The sequence below is a fragment of the Phyllobates terribilis genome, unplaced genomic scaffold (assembly GCF_046119375.1).
Source record: "Phyllobates terribilis strain yellow unplaced genomic scaffold, ASM4611937v1 Scaffold_10__3_contigs__length_209671492, whole genome shotgun sequence".
NCBI classification, from domain to species: domain Eukaryota; kingdom Metazoa; phylum Chordata; class Amphibia; order Anura; family Dendrobatidae; genus Phyllobates; species Phyllobates terribilis.
In genome coordinates, this window is record NW_027362770.1 from 129420308 (window position 1) to 129437262 (window position 16955).

Below are 16955 nucleotides of genomic sequence, written 5' to 3' on the forward strand. Positions count from 1 at the left end.
GCGGTCTCAGCCACAGATCTGCCTGCTCTTTTACACCTGTCCACAACTCACAAGCAGTGTGAGGTTTATCACCTAAGCTTATGAGTTTCAGCACAGCCTGTTGCCGCTTGGCTGAGGCAGTACTGCAGTGCTTCCAGCTTGTAACTGATGTGGTGATATCTGAGATGGAGGCTGAACATGAGGAGGAGGAGGAGGATGATGCGCAGGAGCTGTACACTGTGGGGGCAACTCTGACTGACATAGGGCCCACAATCCTCGGTGTGGGGAGGATGTGTTCCGTCCCAAGGTCCGACTGGGTCCCGGCTTCCACTATGTTTAACCAGTGTGCCGTCAGGGAGATGTACCATCCCTGGCCACAAGCACTTGTCCACGTGTCCGTTGTCAGGTGGACTCTCCCAGTAACTGCGTTGTTGAGGGCACGGCAGATGTTTTGGGACACGTGCTTGTGTAGTGCAGGGATGGCACACCGGGCAAAATAGTGTCGGCTGGGGACCGAGTACCGAGGGACAGCCACCGCCATAAGGTTGCGGAAGGATTCCGTCTCCACCAGCCTAAAAGGCAGCATTTCCAACGCAAGCAGTTGTGAAATGTGTGAATTTAGGACTGTGGCCTGTGGGACGTTGGCTGCGAATTTGCGCTTTCGTTCAAGGCTCTGGGATATGGACAATTGAACGCTGCAGTGGGACGTGGACATTGATGCTGTTTCTTGAGAAACTGCCATTACAAGTGAAGACTAAGAGGAGGGGGCATCTTTGCATGCAGTATGGACAGTGGATTGCCTTGCACACACACGAGGGCGTTCTATTACATGCACAACAGCGGAAGAAGCAGTGGTGACACCCGCTGACACTGGTCGTGGACCCTGGGGTTCGCCCCACAAAGTCGGGTGCTTTGCTGCCATGTGCCTGATCATGCTGGTGGTGGTCAGGCTGGTAGTTTTGTCACCCCTGCTGATGCTGGCATGGCAGGTGGTACAAATGGCCTTTTTGGGGCTATCAGCAGAGTCTTTAAAAAAACCTACCGGTTGTACTGGCAACGTCCCTCGTGTTGGTGTTACGGGGAACTGTTGCCCGCCTTCTGTGTGCGGCCACCACACTGCTTCTTCATGCCTGTTGGGGTACTCTGCCCCCCCCCCCTGTGTGCTGCTGGCCTCGCTCTGCGTGTCCTCCTGCCACATTGGGTCAGTTACTAGATCATCCACCACCTCCTCCTCTTCCACTTGCGCACCACTATCCTCCTCCTCACTTCGTAGCAATTGTGTCTCGTCATCGTCCACCTCTGGTGACAAAATGCCAGCGTCAACTTCCTCTGGCCATGACTGTTTAAATATTTGGGCATCGCTACATGGGATCTCCTCTTCCACAACTTCAAGCGGAGCAGGCGAGGGGCACAAATATGGAATTGGACAAGTGAACAGCTCTTCAGAGTGTCCAAGTGTGGGATCAGTTGCTGTCTGACGACACTCGGCATGGTGGGAGGAAGGAGCATCAGGGTGAGGAGGAGTATGCGGTCGAGACTCACGGCTACTAAAACTTGACCGTGTGGAAGACAGACCGGAGGTGGTGGTGCCCAGGTAACTGGAAGTATTATCTGCTATCCAATTAATAACCTGTTCACACTGATCAGTTCGCAATACTGGTGTTGTAGTGTGCTTCCCTAGTAATTCGGTCAAGAAGTGGGAGCGAGAAGATGTGGCTGTTGGTTGTGGCACATTTTCACCTTGGCCACGGCCCCGTCATCTACACGCACCATCACCAGAACTTCCAGTTCCACGTCCCTTGCCATGCGCCTTGCCCATTGTAAATGAAGTAAAATAGCTTGCACTATCAATGGAAAAAGGGTAATAAAAAGGAGATTAGAACCGTGGAAGAGGAAAACCACAGTTCTATTTGTCTGGCCTACACCAGAATCTTTTAAACAGATATATTTGTGACTGAACAGACAGGGAGACACTATTACTGTTTTTTTTTACGTAAAACAGGCCAAAAGTTGGATAATACAGAGGTTTGAACCGTGGAACTGCAAAACCACAGTTCTAATTTACTGGCGTATACCAGATTTTTTTAAATAGACAGTCAGCGACACACTCAAACTGTTTTTTTTATGTAAAAAAGACCCAAAAGTGGATAATACAGAGATTTGACACTATTACAGTTTTTTTTATGGAAAAAAATGCCAAAAGCAGGATAATACAGAGATTTGACCCGTGGAACTGCAAAACCACAGTTATAGTTATGTGGCGTACACCAGAATCTTTCAATCAGATATATTTGTATCTGAACAGTCAGAGAGACACTATTACAGTTTTTTTTACGGCAAAAAATGCCAAAAGCAGGATAATACAGAGATTTGACCCGTGGAACTGCAAAACCACAGTTATAGTTATGTGGCATACACCAGACTCTTTTAAACTGATATATTGGTGTCTGACCAGTCAGGGAGACACTATTACAGTTTTTTTTTACAGCAAAAAATGCCAAAAGCAGGATAATACAGAGATTTGACCCGTGGAACTGCAAAACCACAGTTATAGTTATGTGGCGTATACCAGAATCTTTCAAACAGATGTATTTGTGTCTGAACAGTCAGGGAGACACTAATACTGTTTTTTTTACGGCAAAAAATGCCAAAAGCAGGATAATACAGAGATTTGACCCGTGGAACTGCAAAACCACAGTTCTATTTTTCTGGCCTACACCAGAATCTTTCAAACAGATATATTTGTGTCTGAACAGTCAGGGAGACACTATTACAGTTTTTTTTTACGGCAAAAATTGCCAAAAGCAGGATAATACAGAGATTTGACCCGTGGAACTGCAAAACCACAGTTATAGTTATGTGGCGTACACCAGACTCTTTTAAACAAATATATTGGTGTCTGACCAGTCAGGGAGACACTATTACAGTTTTTTTTTACGGCAAAAAATTCCAAAAGCAGGATAATACAGAGATTTGACCCGTGGAATGGCAAAACCACAGGTATAGTTATGTGGCATACACCAGACTCTTTTAAACAGATATATTGGTGTCTTACCAGTCAGGGAGACACTATTACTGTTTTTTTTTTTTGGCAAAAAATGCCAAAAGCAGGATAATACAGAGATTTGACCCGTGGAACTGCAAAACCACAGTTATAGTTATGCGGTGTACACCAGAATCTTTTAAACAAATATATTGGTGTCTGACCAGTCAGGGAGACACTATTACATTTTTTTTTTCGGCAAAAAATGCCAAAAACAGGATAATACAGAGATTTGACCCGTGGATCTGCAAAACCACAATTCTATTTTTCTTGTCTACACCAGACTCTTTTAAACAGATATATTGGTGTCTGACCAGTCAGGGAGACACTATTACAGTTTTTTTTTTTGGGGGGGGAATGCCAAAAGCAGGATAATACAGAGATTTGACCCGTGGATCTCCAAAACCACAGTTATATTTTTCTTGCCTACACCAGACTCTTTTAAACAGATATATTGGTGTCTGAACAGTCAGGAAGACACTATTACTGTTTTTTTTACGGCAAAAAGTGCCAAAAGCAGGATAATACAGAGATTTGACCCGTGGAACTGCAAAACCACAGTTATAGTTATGTGGCATACACCAGACTCTTTTAAACATATATATTGGTGTCTGATCAGTCAGGGAGACACTATTACAGTTTTTTTTTTATGGCAAAAAATGCCAAAAGCAGGATAATACAGAGATTTGACCCGTGGAACTGCAAAACCACAGTTATAGTTATGTGGCGTACACCAGACTCTTTTAAACAGATATATTGGTGTCTGACCAGTCAGGGAGACACTATTACAGTTTTTTTTACGGCAAAAAATGCCAAAAGCAGGATAATGCAGAGATTTGACCCGTGGAGCTGCAAAACCACAGTTATAGTTATGTGTCGTACACCAGAATCTTTCAAACAGATATTTTTGGGTCTGAACAGTCAGGGAGACACTATTACAGTTTTTTTTACGGCAAAAAATGTCAAAAGCAGGATAATACAGAGATTTGACCCGTGGATCTGCAAAACCACAGTTCTTTTTTTCTTGCCTACACCAGACTCTTTTAAACAGATATATTGGTGTCTGAACAGTCAGGGAGACACTATTACTGTTATTTTTTACGGCAAAAAATGCCAAAAGCAGGATAATACAGAGATTTGACCCGTGGAACTGCAAAACCACAGTTACAGTTATGTGGCGTACACCAGAATCTTTTAAACAGATATATTGGTGTCTGACCAGTCAGGGAGACACTATTACAGTTTTTTTTTACGGCAAAAAATGCCAAAAGCCGGATAATACAGAGATTTGACCCGTGGAACTGCAAAACCACAGTTACAGTTATGTGGCCTACACCAGACTCTTTTAAACAGATATATTGGTGTCTGACCAGTCAGGGAGACACTATTACTGTTTTTTTTTTTGGGCAAAAAATGCCAAAAGCAGGATAATACAGAGATTTGACCCGTGGAACTGCAAAACCACAGTTATAGTTATGCGGTGTACACCAGAATCTTTTAAACAAATATATTGGTGTCTGACCAGTCAGGGAGACACTATTACATTTTTTTTTTTCGGCAAAAAATGCCAAAAACAGGATAATACAGAGATTTGACCCGTGGATCTGCAAAACCACAATTCTATTTTTCTTGTCTACACCAGACTCTTTTAAACAGATATATTGGTGTCTGACCAGTCAGGGAGACACTATTACAGTTTTTTTTTGGGGGGGGGGGAATGCCAAAAGCAGGATAATACAGAGATTTGACCCGTGGATCTCCAAAACCACAGTTATATTTTTCTTGCCTACACCAGACTCTTTTAAACAGATATATTGGTGTCTGAACAGTCAGGGAGACACTATTACTGTTTTTTTTACGGCAAAAAGTGCCAAAAGCAGGATAATACAGAGATTTGACCCGTGGAACTGCAAAACCACAGTTATAGTTATGTGGCATACACCAGACTCTTTTAAACATATATATTGGTGTCTGATCAGTCAGGGAGACACTATTACAGTTTTTTTTTTATGGCAAAAAATGCCAAAAGCAGGATAATACAGAGATTTGACCCGTGGAACTGCAAAACCACAGTTATAGTTATGTGGCGTACACCAGACTCTTTTAAACAGATATATTGGTGTCTGACCAGTCAGGGAGACACTATTACAGTTTTTTTTACGGCAAAAAATGCCAAAAGCAGGATAATGCAGAGATTTGACCCGTGGAGCTGCAAAACCCCAGTTATAGTTATGTGTCGTACACCAGAATCTTTCAAACAGATATTTTTGGGTCTGAACAGTCAGGGAGACACTATTACAGTTTTTTTTACGGCAAAAAATGTCAAAAGCAGGATAATACAGAGATTTGACCCGTGGATCTGCAAAACCACAGTTCTTTTTTTCTTGCCTACACCAGACTCTTTTAAACAGATATATTGGTGTCTGAACAGTCAGGGAGACACTATTACTGTTATTTTTTACGGCAAAAAATGCCAAAAGCAGGATAATACAGAGATTTGACCCGTGGAACTGCAAAACCACAGTTACAGTTATGTGGCGTACACCAGAATCTTTTAAACAGATATATTGGTGTCTGACCAGTCAGGGAGACACTATTACAGTTTTTTTTTACGGCAAAAAATGCCAAAAGCCGGATAATACAGAGATTTGACCCGTGGAACTGCAAAACCACAGTTACAGTTATGTGGCCTACACCAGACTCTTTTAAACAGATATATTGGTGTCTGACCAGTCAGGGAGACATTATTACTGTTTTTTTTTTACGGCAAAAAATGTCAAAAGCAGGATAATACAGAGATTTGACCCGTGGAACTGAAAAACCTCAGTTCTATTTTTCTTGCCTACATCAGACTCTTTTAAACAGATATATTGGTGTCTGACCAGTCAGGGAGACACTATTACAGTTTTTTTTTCCGGCAAAAAATGCCAAATCAGCATAATACAGAGATTTGACCCGTGGATCTGAAAAACCACAGTTCTATTTTTCTTGCCTACACCAGACGCTTTTAAACAGATATATTGGTGTCTGACCAGTCAGGGAGACACTATTACTGTTTTTTTTACGCCAAAAAATGCCAAAAGCAGGATAATACAGAGATTTGACCCGTGGAACTGCAAAACCACAGTTATTGTTATGTGGCGTACACCAGAATCTTTTAAACAGATATATTGGTGTCTCACGAGTCAGGGAGACACTATTACAGTTTTTTTACGGCAAAAAATGCCAAAAACAGGATAATACAGAGATTTGACCCGTGGAACTGCAAAACCACAGTTCTATTTTTCTGGCCTACACCAGACTCTTTTAAACTGATATATTGGTGTCTGAACAGTCACAGACACACTCAATTTTTTTTGGGGGGGGTGGGGGGGAATACCAAAAGGTTAATAAGACGCGTATTTGGACAGTCTGACTGAGGAAAAAAAAAAAATACAGGATTTAGATGAAAAAAATAATAATTTTTCCTGGCCCCTGAGACCGGGGTGATAAGTCTAGCAGCTTGATCAACAGGAGCACACAGGACTGTAATGCAGCGTTTGCTGGTATAACCACTGCGTCTCCTATACAGCCTGTCTGCCTGATATCTGGGATGGATATTACTCCTGAGAAGGACTGTTTGTTTGATTTGGCAGGCTTTAGAGACCCTACACTACCTATTTCTCACTATATATCTCTCCCTATCTCAGCAGCACTGACCCTACACTGGCTGATCTGGAGCGACTGTGTCCAAGATGGCGGCGCCCAGTTTTAAATACTCAAGGTGACGCTGTGCGGCCAGCCAATCACTATAATGCCCACAAACAACATGGCTGCGGCATTACAGTGAAGGGCTGGCAATCCCTGCATGTTCATTGGCTGTGTAAAGAGCGCCAAACGTGCAGGACGGAGACCCGAGCTCCCATCCAAGTAACCCGGAAATGCTCGGTGCTCGCCGAACATCCCGAGTAGCGTAATGCTCGGGCGAGTAACGAGCAGTGTCGAGCATGCTCACTCAACACTACTGATAATACTACCAAAATTTTTTCTTTCTAAATACCTACTAAAATGAATCAATCTTTCTCATTCTGTTCTTCTGTTTTAGGTGAAATAAAACTACCGGCTGATGTGTGCGACATTGTCCTTACCATGGACAGTAAATTCACCTATCTTCTTCCCCGTCGGCAAGGAGACGGCTTGTGTGCCACGGCCCTCGTCAGCTACCTTATTGCTCTGCACAACAGCTTTATATACGCACTGGGAAAATATACCGCCAATGAGCAGAAGTACGGAACGTCTGTATTCTCTGTGGGTGGGTTATGACTGTGAGCGGTGGCCACATATCTCACTTTATAACCATTGTCCTCAGGTATTCCATTAAATCCTCGGATGTAACAAGTCTGCATGTCATCAACTATGAAATGGAGAAGGACTTTGTACCTATAATCCTCTCCAATTGCCATTACACTCTGGAGAGCGGGAAGGAGACCTTGCAAGAATTTGATCTTCCAAAGATCCAGCAGCAAATTGGCAGCAGATTTTTTCAAGGAAAACCTCTGATCACCATGGTTGTAAGTAGCGGGATCATCATGTTTGGGTGTAGCTTCTCACATTTTACTGTTTCTAGTTGTTCTGCAAAACTAATTCTAAAATACTTTCTGCTATGAATACACTTTTCATTCTTCTGTACTAGTGTTTCATTCAAACAGTTTACACCAAAAAGTTTAATTTACCCTATTGCACCCCTCAATTCTGGTTAATTCATTTACAAAGTCTAAAACTGAGCAATTAATGAAAGTTCCTGGAGGAATTGTCATTTTCATCGTTAACTTTGGAGGACACAACACAAAAAGTAATAAACCTTGCTACTAGGAGACTTGACACTACACTGTGTTCCAAATTATTATGCAAATAATATTTTCTCAGATTTTCCCAAATTACCTATATGAATTGCAGTCATTGTAATTTTCCAGTTAAATAACTATTAGAGTACAATTGAAAGGTTTTTGTACAAACTGCCTATGATAACAGTATATTTTTAAAAAAATAAAACACTCAAACTGCACTCAAAATGCATGTTCCAAATTATTATGCACAGCAGAGTTTTCAACATTTTCATTTTAATAAAGAACAAAAAAATGGTCAGTTTTGAAATTATAAGCATTAGCAGGTTATTACAAACTGAAATCAAACAGTTTTCAACTCAAAACTTTATTCTAGGTGATGTTACATTTGCACATAGGACCCCTTGTTCGAAAGGAGCTTCTGAACTCTCTCGTCCATTGAATTTGTCAGGTTTTGGATGGTTTCTGCTTGAATTGTTTTGCATGAGGACAGAATACCCTCCCAGAGCTGTTGCTTAGATGTGAACTGCCTCCCGCCATCATAGACACTCCTTTTGATGATGCTCCAGAGGTTCTCAATGGGGTTGAGGTCAGGGGAGCATGGGGGCCACACCATAAGTTTGTCCCCTTTTATGCCCATAGCAGCCAGAGATGCAGATGTGTTATGTGCAGCATGAGACGGTGCATTATCATGCATGAAAATGATCTTGCTGCGGAATGCATGGTTCTTCTTCTTGAACCATGGCAGGAAGTGCTGTTTGAGAAACTCAACATACATTATGGAGTTCATCTTTACCCCTTCAGGGATCCTAAAGGGGCAGACAATCTCTCTCCCCGTGATTCCATCCCAAAACATTACTCCACCTCCTCATTGTTGGCGCCGTAGTCGTGTTTGCATGGGGTGTCCATCAACCAGCCATCCTCCACTCCATCCATCTGGACCATCAAGCGTTGCATGGCCCTCATCGGTGAACAAAACAGTTTTGAAGTCAGTCTTCATGTATTGTTTGGCCCACTGGAGCCGTTTCTGCTTGTGTGCAGTGGATAGAGGAGGTCGACAGGATGGCTTACGCACAGCTGCAAACCTCTGAAGGACCCTGCATCTTGTTGTTCGGGGGATGTTGGAGGCACCAGCAGCTTCAAAAACTTGTCTGCTGCTATGACAAGGCTTTTTTGCCGCTGCTCTTTTAACCTGACGTAATTGCCTGTAGGAAAGAGTCCTCAATTTTCCCTTATCAGCACGCACACGTGTGTACTGTGAATCAGCTACATACTTCTTGATTGTGCGATGATCACGATGAAGTGTCTTGGCAATGTTGATTGTAGTCATGCCTTGACCTAAACACTCCACAATTTGTTGCTTCTCAGCAGCCGACACATCCTTTTTCTTTCCCATTTTGGCAGAAAATGTAGGCTGCTTAATAATGTGGGACAGCCTTCTTAAGTAGTCTTGCCTTTCATTGGACACACCTGCCAAACTAATTAGCACAGGTGTCTGTAATTGCTTACAGTGATATAAAGAGCCCTGACACACATCACCATCAATGAGTTTAACTGACAAACAAACAAATTCTTACCTTATCACTCCTAAACACTTTTTGCATAATAATTTGGAACATGCATTTTGAGTGCAGTTTGAGTTTTTTATTTTTTTTAAAATATACTGTTATCATAGGCAGTTTGTACAAAAACCTTTCAATTGTACTCTAATAGTTATTTAACTGGAAAATTACAATGACTGCAATTCATATAGGTAATTGGGGAAAATCTGAGAAAATATTATTTGCATAATAATTTGGAACACAGTGTAGATGAAAAAAATGTCAAGCCTATACCTGCTACTAGGAAATTAGGCAGTTCAGTTTTAGTGTCAGTAGGAGGCAGACACCACCTGAAAAAAAATCACTTACGCTGGGGTACACGTTGCTCTTCAATCCATGCCGGTTTGCTGATTGTTGTGGTTTTCAAACTAGTTTCAGCTAAAAGAAGTTTGGCCACAGTTTTAAAAAACTCACCAATAAGCAGGTCATGGTGAAGCCACATTGTGTATCCCTTGCTTAAAGAAGCATTCCGGTGATTTTTTCCTCTTTGTTAGAAAATAGTAATGTGAATGCAGAGAGTGTATTGCAATACTCACCGGTACCGTCTTCAATTGCACTCTGATCCCCTCCAGTTTCACATGACCACATTTTTGACTTGCTGAATTACACAGTGTCCTCTGTGTGGAGCGGAGGTCATTTTTGGAATTTTATCAATGTAAGTCTAGAAAACTCAGTATGAGGCTATAGAGCGTAATTCTGAGCCTTGTAGACTTGTATTGTAAAAGCACCTGCGCTCCACACAGAAGACACTGTGTGATCTGGTAGTGACCGATGGGTTTTGCAATACACTATCTGCATTCACAATATTATTTGCTACTAGATGGGAAACGTATCACCATGTGTACTTCCATAAGGCCAGTTAAAAAAAATTGAGACTGTACACGGACCGCAATTTATGGATCTACTTTGAGTCTCTTGACCCAAACTCAACAGCCTCATAGGCATATACAGTATATGAGACTGTTTATTTCAAGTCAGGAGACCCAAAGCTAGTTCCGAATTCTCATTACGCAAATGGGCTATGAAATTTGGTTATAGTAAATGAGTCTAAGTCTAGGGTCACACAACAGTATAAGAAAAAAAAAATCGATCCGATTTTCATCCAGAAAGGTGGGACAGTTTTTTTCTCACATGTCATCCGTGTGCAGTCCATGTTTTTACAGTAGCTGCTATTAATCATTTACAGGACCATTTATGGTTTCCTATGTTCCAAAATTGCCATGTATCTGTAAAAATCGAATGCCATACCATTTTTTTAAGACTTGAATGGGTGAGTCTCATCTGATTTCAGGATGAAATTGCAGCAAGCTGAGATTTTTTTCACAGATTCTGTCAGTAAAAAAATTGATCATCTGCACCGCCCCATTGAATAACATGGGTCAGTGTTCCATCCGATGAAAAATCAGATAGCACTCGTCCATTTTATATGGTCGTGTACACAAGCCCTAATGGTAACTTATGAGCGATGGAGCCTTCACCTCCCCCAATTTACAGTTCAATACCAGGAGTATTAGCAAACTTCTATGACTTTGGTCAGCTTCTGCAGGAGAATGGGGACTCAGCAGCATCTCATGCTGCTGGTGGTGCCTGTTGAGCGGATTAATTGGGTTCTCCATTTTTGGAAATCCCCACTTGTTAGAAAGGTCTCGTGACAAGAAGTTACTTCATTCTTGGGGTCGGCCACATGTCCATGATTTTCCAAGTGGTCCATGCAAAATCGTGGAGGCAAATCCGATATTGATCTGCGTGTTGGATCAATCTTGGCAATGCATTTCTATGAGTCCGATAGCATCCGAATGTGGATCGATTCTTACGGACGGTTACATAGGAACACAATAAAGATTTCTTTTTCTTTCACGTAAGAAAAAAACTGCTGCCTCACGGACCAAGCTCGAATAAAACTCTGAACAAAAATCACTAATGGAACTCAGTCAGTTTTTCTCATACATTAAAAAAAAAGGAAGTCTGAATGAGGCCTTACACAGTGTCCATTTAAATTAATGGATTGTCTGTGTAATGCAGGACAAGACTGGTCCAGTATAAAGAGGGTCGCTCTTTGTAACCGTTCTCCACTCTGTTCAAAAGATCGGGGTTCTCAACAGGGATTGCACCCCCTTAGATATCTGTTATTCCTCATGTTTCTCTTTCAGAAATAACAAGTCTGGAATATAGAGGGGGAGCATAGGTGGGCACAGCCATAACATATTAGAGGGGTGCTACAAAAGCCCTGCACAAATAAGTAATGCCAACAAGAAGACAAGAGACGCAGGGCAAGGAAAACCATGTGTATACTCAGATTAGAAAGCGATTATCAACATTTTATTTAAACATGATTAGTAGCAAAATAGCAACTCAAACAGGAAGATTAAAACATTTAAAAGAATACACACATTAATTATACAGAGGTTGGATAAAATAACCCAATATTAGAGACCCCCATTGCAGTCAAATATCGTAATACATGAATACATTATGAACCCTGTTATAACAAAATATGTGGGACCATGTCCAGCACTCTAAGTGAGGGGACTATAAGAAAATAATAGGCGTTACAGGTGTACAGTCATGGCCAAAAGTTTTGAGAATGACACCAAAATTATATTTTCACATGATCTGCTGGCCTCTGGTTTTTATTAGTGTTTGTCTGATGTTTATATCACATACAGAAATATAATTGCAATCATATTATGAGGACCAATAGGTTATATTGACAGTTAGAATGAGTTAATGCAGCAAGTCAATATTTGCAGTGTTGCCCCTTCTTCTTCAAGACCTCTGTAATTCTCCCTGGTATGCTCTCAATCAACTTTTGGACCAAATCCTGACTGATAGCAGTCCATTCTTGCATAATCAATGCTTGCATTTTGCCAGAATTTGTTGGTTTTTGTTTGTCCACCCGTCTCTTGATGATTGACCACAAGTTCTCAATGGGATTAAGATCTGGGGAGTTTCCAGGCCATGGACCCAAAATCTCTATGTTTTGTTCCATGAGCCATTTAGTTATCACCTTTGCTTTATGGCAAGGTGCTCCATCATGCTGGAAAAGGCATTGTTGGGCGCCAAACTGCTCTTGGACAGTTGGGAGAAGTTGCTCTTGGAGGACATTCTGGTACCATTCTTTATTCATGGCTGTGTTTTTAGGCAAGACTGTGAGTGAGCCGATTCCCTTGGCTGAGAAGCAACCCCACACATGAATGGTTTCAGGATGCTTTACAGTTGGCATGAGACAAGACTGGTGGTAGCGCTCACCTCTTCTTCTCCGAATAAGCTGTTTTCCAGATGTCCCAAACAATCGAAAAGGGGATTCATCAGAGAAAATGACTTTGCCCCAGTCCTCAGCAGTCCACTCCCTGTACCTTTTGCAGAATATCAGTTGGTCCCTGATGTTTTTTCTGGAGAGAAGTGGCTTCTTTGCTGCCCTCCTTGAAACCAGCCCTTGCTCAAAGAGTCTCCGCCTCACAGTGCGTGCAGAAGCACTCACACCAGCCTGCTGCCATTCCTGAGCAAGCTCGGCACTGCTGGTAGTCCGATCCCGTAGCTGAAACAGTTTTAAGATACGGTCCTGGCGCTTGCTGGTCTTTCTTGGGCGCCCTGGAGCCTTTTTGACAACAATGGAAGCTCTCTCCTTGAAGTTCTTCATGATGCGATAGATTGTTGACTGAGGTGCAATCTTTGTAGCTGCGATACTCTTCCCTGTTAGGCCATTTTTGTGCAGTGCAATGATGGCTGCACGTGTTTCTTTAGAGATAACCATGGTTAACTGAAGAGAAACAATGATACCAAGAACCAGCCTCCTTTTAAAGTGTCCAGTGATGTCATTCTTACTTAATCATGACTGATTGATCGCCAGCCCTGTCCTCATCAACACCCACACCTGTGTTAATGGATCAATCACTAAAACGATGTTAGCTGCTCCTTTTAAGGCAGGACTGCAATGATGTTGAAATGTGTTTTGGGGGTTAAAGTTCATTTTCTGGGCAAATATTGACTTTGCAAGTACAGTAATTGCTGTTAAGCTGATCACTCTTTGACATTCAGGAGTATATGCAAATTGCCATTACAAAAAATGAAGCAGTAAACTTTGGAAAAATTACTATTTGTCTCATTCTCAATACTTTTGGCCATGACTGTACAGCCTGCACAAGCCAATATGCTATATATATCCAGGTGATGGATATACAAACGTGGTCAAAATTGTTGGTACCCCTAGTTTAATGAAAGAAAACCCACAATGGTCACAGAAATAACTTGAATCTGACAAAAGTACTAAAAAATTAAATATCTATGAAAATGAACAAATGAAAGTCAGACATTGCTTTTCAACCCTGCTTCCACAGAATTAAAAAAAAAATGAAACTCCTGAAATAGGCCTGGACAGTAATGATGGTTCTTCTTAACTTAATATTTTGTTGAACAACCTTTTGAGGCAATCACTGTAATCAAACTATTCCTGTAACTGTCAATGAGACTTCTGCACCTCTCGACAGGTATTTTGGCCCACTCTTCATGAGCAAACTGTTCCAGTTGTCTCGTGTTTGAAGGTTGCCTTCTCCAGACGGCATGTTTCAGCTCTTTCCAAAGATGCTCAATAGGATTTAGATCAGGGCTCATAGAAGGCCACTTCAGAATAGTCCAATATTTTCCTCTTAGTTATGCTTGGGTATTTTTAGCTGTGTGTTTTTGGTCATTATCCTGTTGCAAGACCCATGACTTTCGACTGAGACCAAGCTTTCTGACACTGGGCAGCACATTTCGCTCTAGAATCCCTTGATAGTCTTGAGATTTCATTGTACCCTGCACAGATTCAAGACACCCTGTGCCAGATGCAGCAAACAGCCCCAGAATATAACAGAGCCTCCTCCATGTTTCACAGTAGGGACAGTGTTCTTTTCTTCATATACTTCAATTTTCCGTCTGTGAACACAGAGCTGATGTGCCTTGCCAAAAACTTCCATTTTTGTCTCATCTGTCCATAAGACATTCTCCCAGAAGATTTGTGGCTTCTCAACAAGTAGTTTGGCAAATTCCAGTCTGGCTATTTTATGTTTTTTTTTTCAACAATGGTGTTCTCCTTGGTCGTCTCCCATGAAATCCACTTTGGATCAAACAACGACGGATGGTGCGATCTGACACTGATGTTCCTTGAGCTTGAAGTTCACCTTAAATCTTTTTTAGAAGTTTTCCTGGACTCTTTTGTTACCATTTGTGTTATCCGTCTTTGATTTGTCATCAATTTTCCTCCTGCGGCCAAGTCCAGGGAGGTTGGCTACAGTCCCATGGATCTTAAATTTCTGAATAATATGTGCAGCTGTAGTCACAGGAAGATCCAGCTGCTTGGAGATGGTCTTATAACCTTTACCTTTAACATGCTTGTCAATAATTTTCTTTCTAATCTCCTGAAACCACTCTTTTCTTTGCTTCCTCTGGTCCATGTTGAGTGTGGTGCACACCATGTCACCAAACAACACAGTGAGTATCTGTAGCCCTATATACAGGCCCACTGACTGACACCTGTGATGCTAATTAGTGAACACAACTTGATTTAACATGTCCCTTTTGTCACATTATTTTCAGGGGTACCAACATTTCTGTCCAGGCCTATTTCATGAGTTTAATTTTTTTACAATTTCTGTGGAAGCAGAGTTGAAAAGCAATGTCTGACTTTCATTTGTTCATTTTCATAGATTTTTAATTTATTATTACTTTTGTCAGATTGAAGTTATTTCTGTGACCATTGTGGGTTTTTCTTTCATTAAACGAGGGGTACCAACAATTTTGACCACATGTGTATAAAGCATAACATAATAACCAGGGAAGCAGAGGATTACCTGCAGGTACAGATCCAACGCGTGTCGCTGCTAAGGGCAGTTTTTTGCTACTAATCATGTTTAAATAAAATTTTGATAATTGCTTTCTAATCAGGGTGTGCACATGTTATTCCTTGCCCTGCGTCGCTTTTCTTCTTGTCGGCACAACTCTGGAATATATATATTTTTTAGAACTCTGACTTGTATTCTTTAGTTAGCAGAATATTTGACACATTTTCTTAACCTCCCCCCCCAAAAAAAGGTGACAATTAAATCATAGGAACAGTCAGTAATGTAGTATGTAGTGTGAGAATTTAGATATATGATTTGACACATGAATCTTTAAGTTTGTACAGATAAAATATTGACCACAAATGTATTTTCTTATTTGCGGATATTGTAGGGTCTACCAAGAATTATATCTACCCAAGACCGGAACTATGAAAACTTATTCATGGATGTAAGGAAAAAGCTCGAGCTGGTAGAGTATTGTGCAGACCTTACAACAATAAAGGAATAAACAGTAACGATAAATTATTTGCAGAGATAATTTATAAGTGTAAATCAATTTGTTTTCATAGATTTCGTTACCAAACTCCGCAATAGACTTTATAAGCAAAGACCTGAATACCTTCAGCGATGTCTGCGAGGCCATAAACATCGTTGATGTCATGTTGGGATTCCTGTCAATGTCTGGAGGAGATCCAGAAGTTCCCATTACAAAGTACATTGAGGATGTCTTACAAATGAAAGACCAGAGCAGCGCTCATGTCCTGGAGGTCAGTGGTATACACGTGTTATACACAGATATACAAGAAGTCCCGTGCATCTACCGGGTACCAGGATTGGGGACATGTAATGCAAAAAACAACTTTGCAATATTCAAGATATGACAAATTCATAGCCTGCATTACTAAAGAATGATCTGCCATGATATTGTGTTTGTGATTCTTGTCAATTGCTGTTGCTGCATATTTTCTATATTGCAATTTTTATCTCCAATTTTCCAGTTCAGTAACTGAGGCAGTCATATGTTAGAGATTAGGTATAGACAACCATTCCCAAGGCTGGTAAAAGCTAAACTGCTATTTAAAAGCAATACTTTTAGGCAGAAGAGATTTAAACATAGTAAAGGAGTTGTTGACTGCCTGGACAACCCCTTTTTTAAGTTAAGCAGTTCCCCTTGAAAACTAATAACAGGTACTCACTTCTTGGACTAGCACCTTCCATATATGTCAGTGCTAGGTCTCCCAGAGCTTGCGTGACATTGTTATTCCACCTGAGCTTTGCAACCAATCAGCGGAAGCGTATAGGCTGCTAGCCTCTCATTATGCTCACAAGGCATAATAATGTCACACAAGCCCTGGGAGTCCCAACGCCAACTTCACAAGAAGGCAAAAGTTTGGGAAGGTGAGTATATGGTGTTTTTATTTTACAAGGCCTTAACTTCACTCTATTTTACAAGGCTTTTACGTCACTTAAAAGGGGTTGACCAGGTAGTGGACAACCCCTTAAAAGGAGTCATACTAATGTTGTTGGCATGAGACCACAGAGAGATTGGCTGCAGTGAAAGCATAGTTTTCTGCCACTGCTACATGGGACAATACTTTCATAGTACTGTAGGTTTCAGGTAAGACCTAGTAGGGAACAGCAGGGACCTCTATAATAGCACAAAACACGTACAAGAATCATTGGAAGCTTT

General features: G+C 41.3%; 1 protein-coding gene across 1 annotated transcript in view; it reads left to right on the forward strand.

Moving 5' to 3' along the window:
- The window catches only part of LOC141164053 (E3 ubiquitin-protein ligase RNF213-like), a 102344-nt gene that overhangs the window by 73524 nt on the left and 11865 nt on the right, over positions 1 to 16955 (forward strand). The window contains exons 14-17 of the mRNA XM_073649217.1: positions 7107 to 7287; positions 7371 to 7572; positions 15657 to 15734; positions 15835 to 16032. Of these exons, the coding sequence (XP_073505318.1) occupies positions 7107 to 7287; positions 7371 to 7572; positions 15657 to 15734; positions 15835 to 16032 (659 nt within the window). The remainder of the gene's footprint in view (positions 1 to 7106; positions 7288 to 7370; positions 7573 to 15656; positions 15735 to 15834; positions 16033 to 16955) is intronic.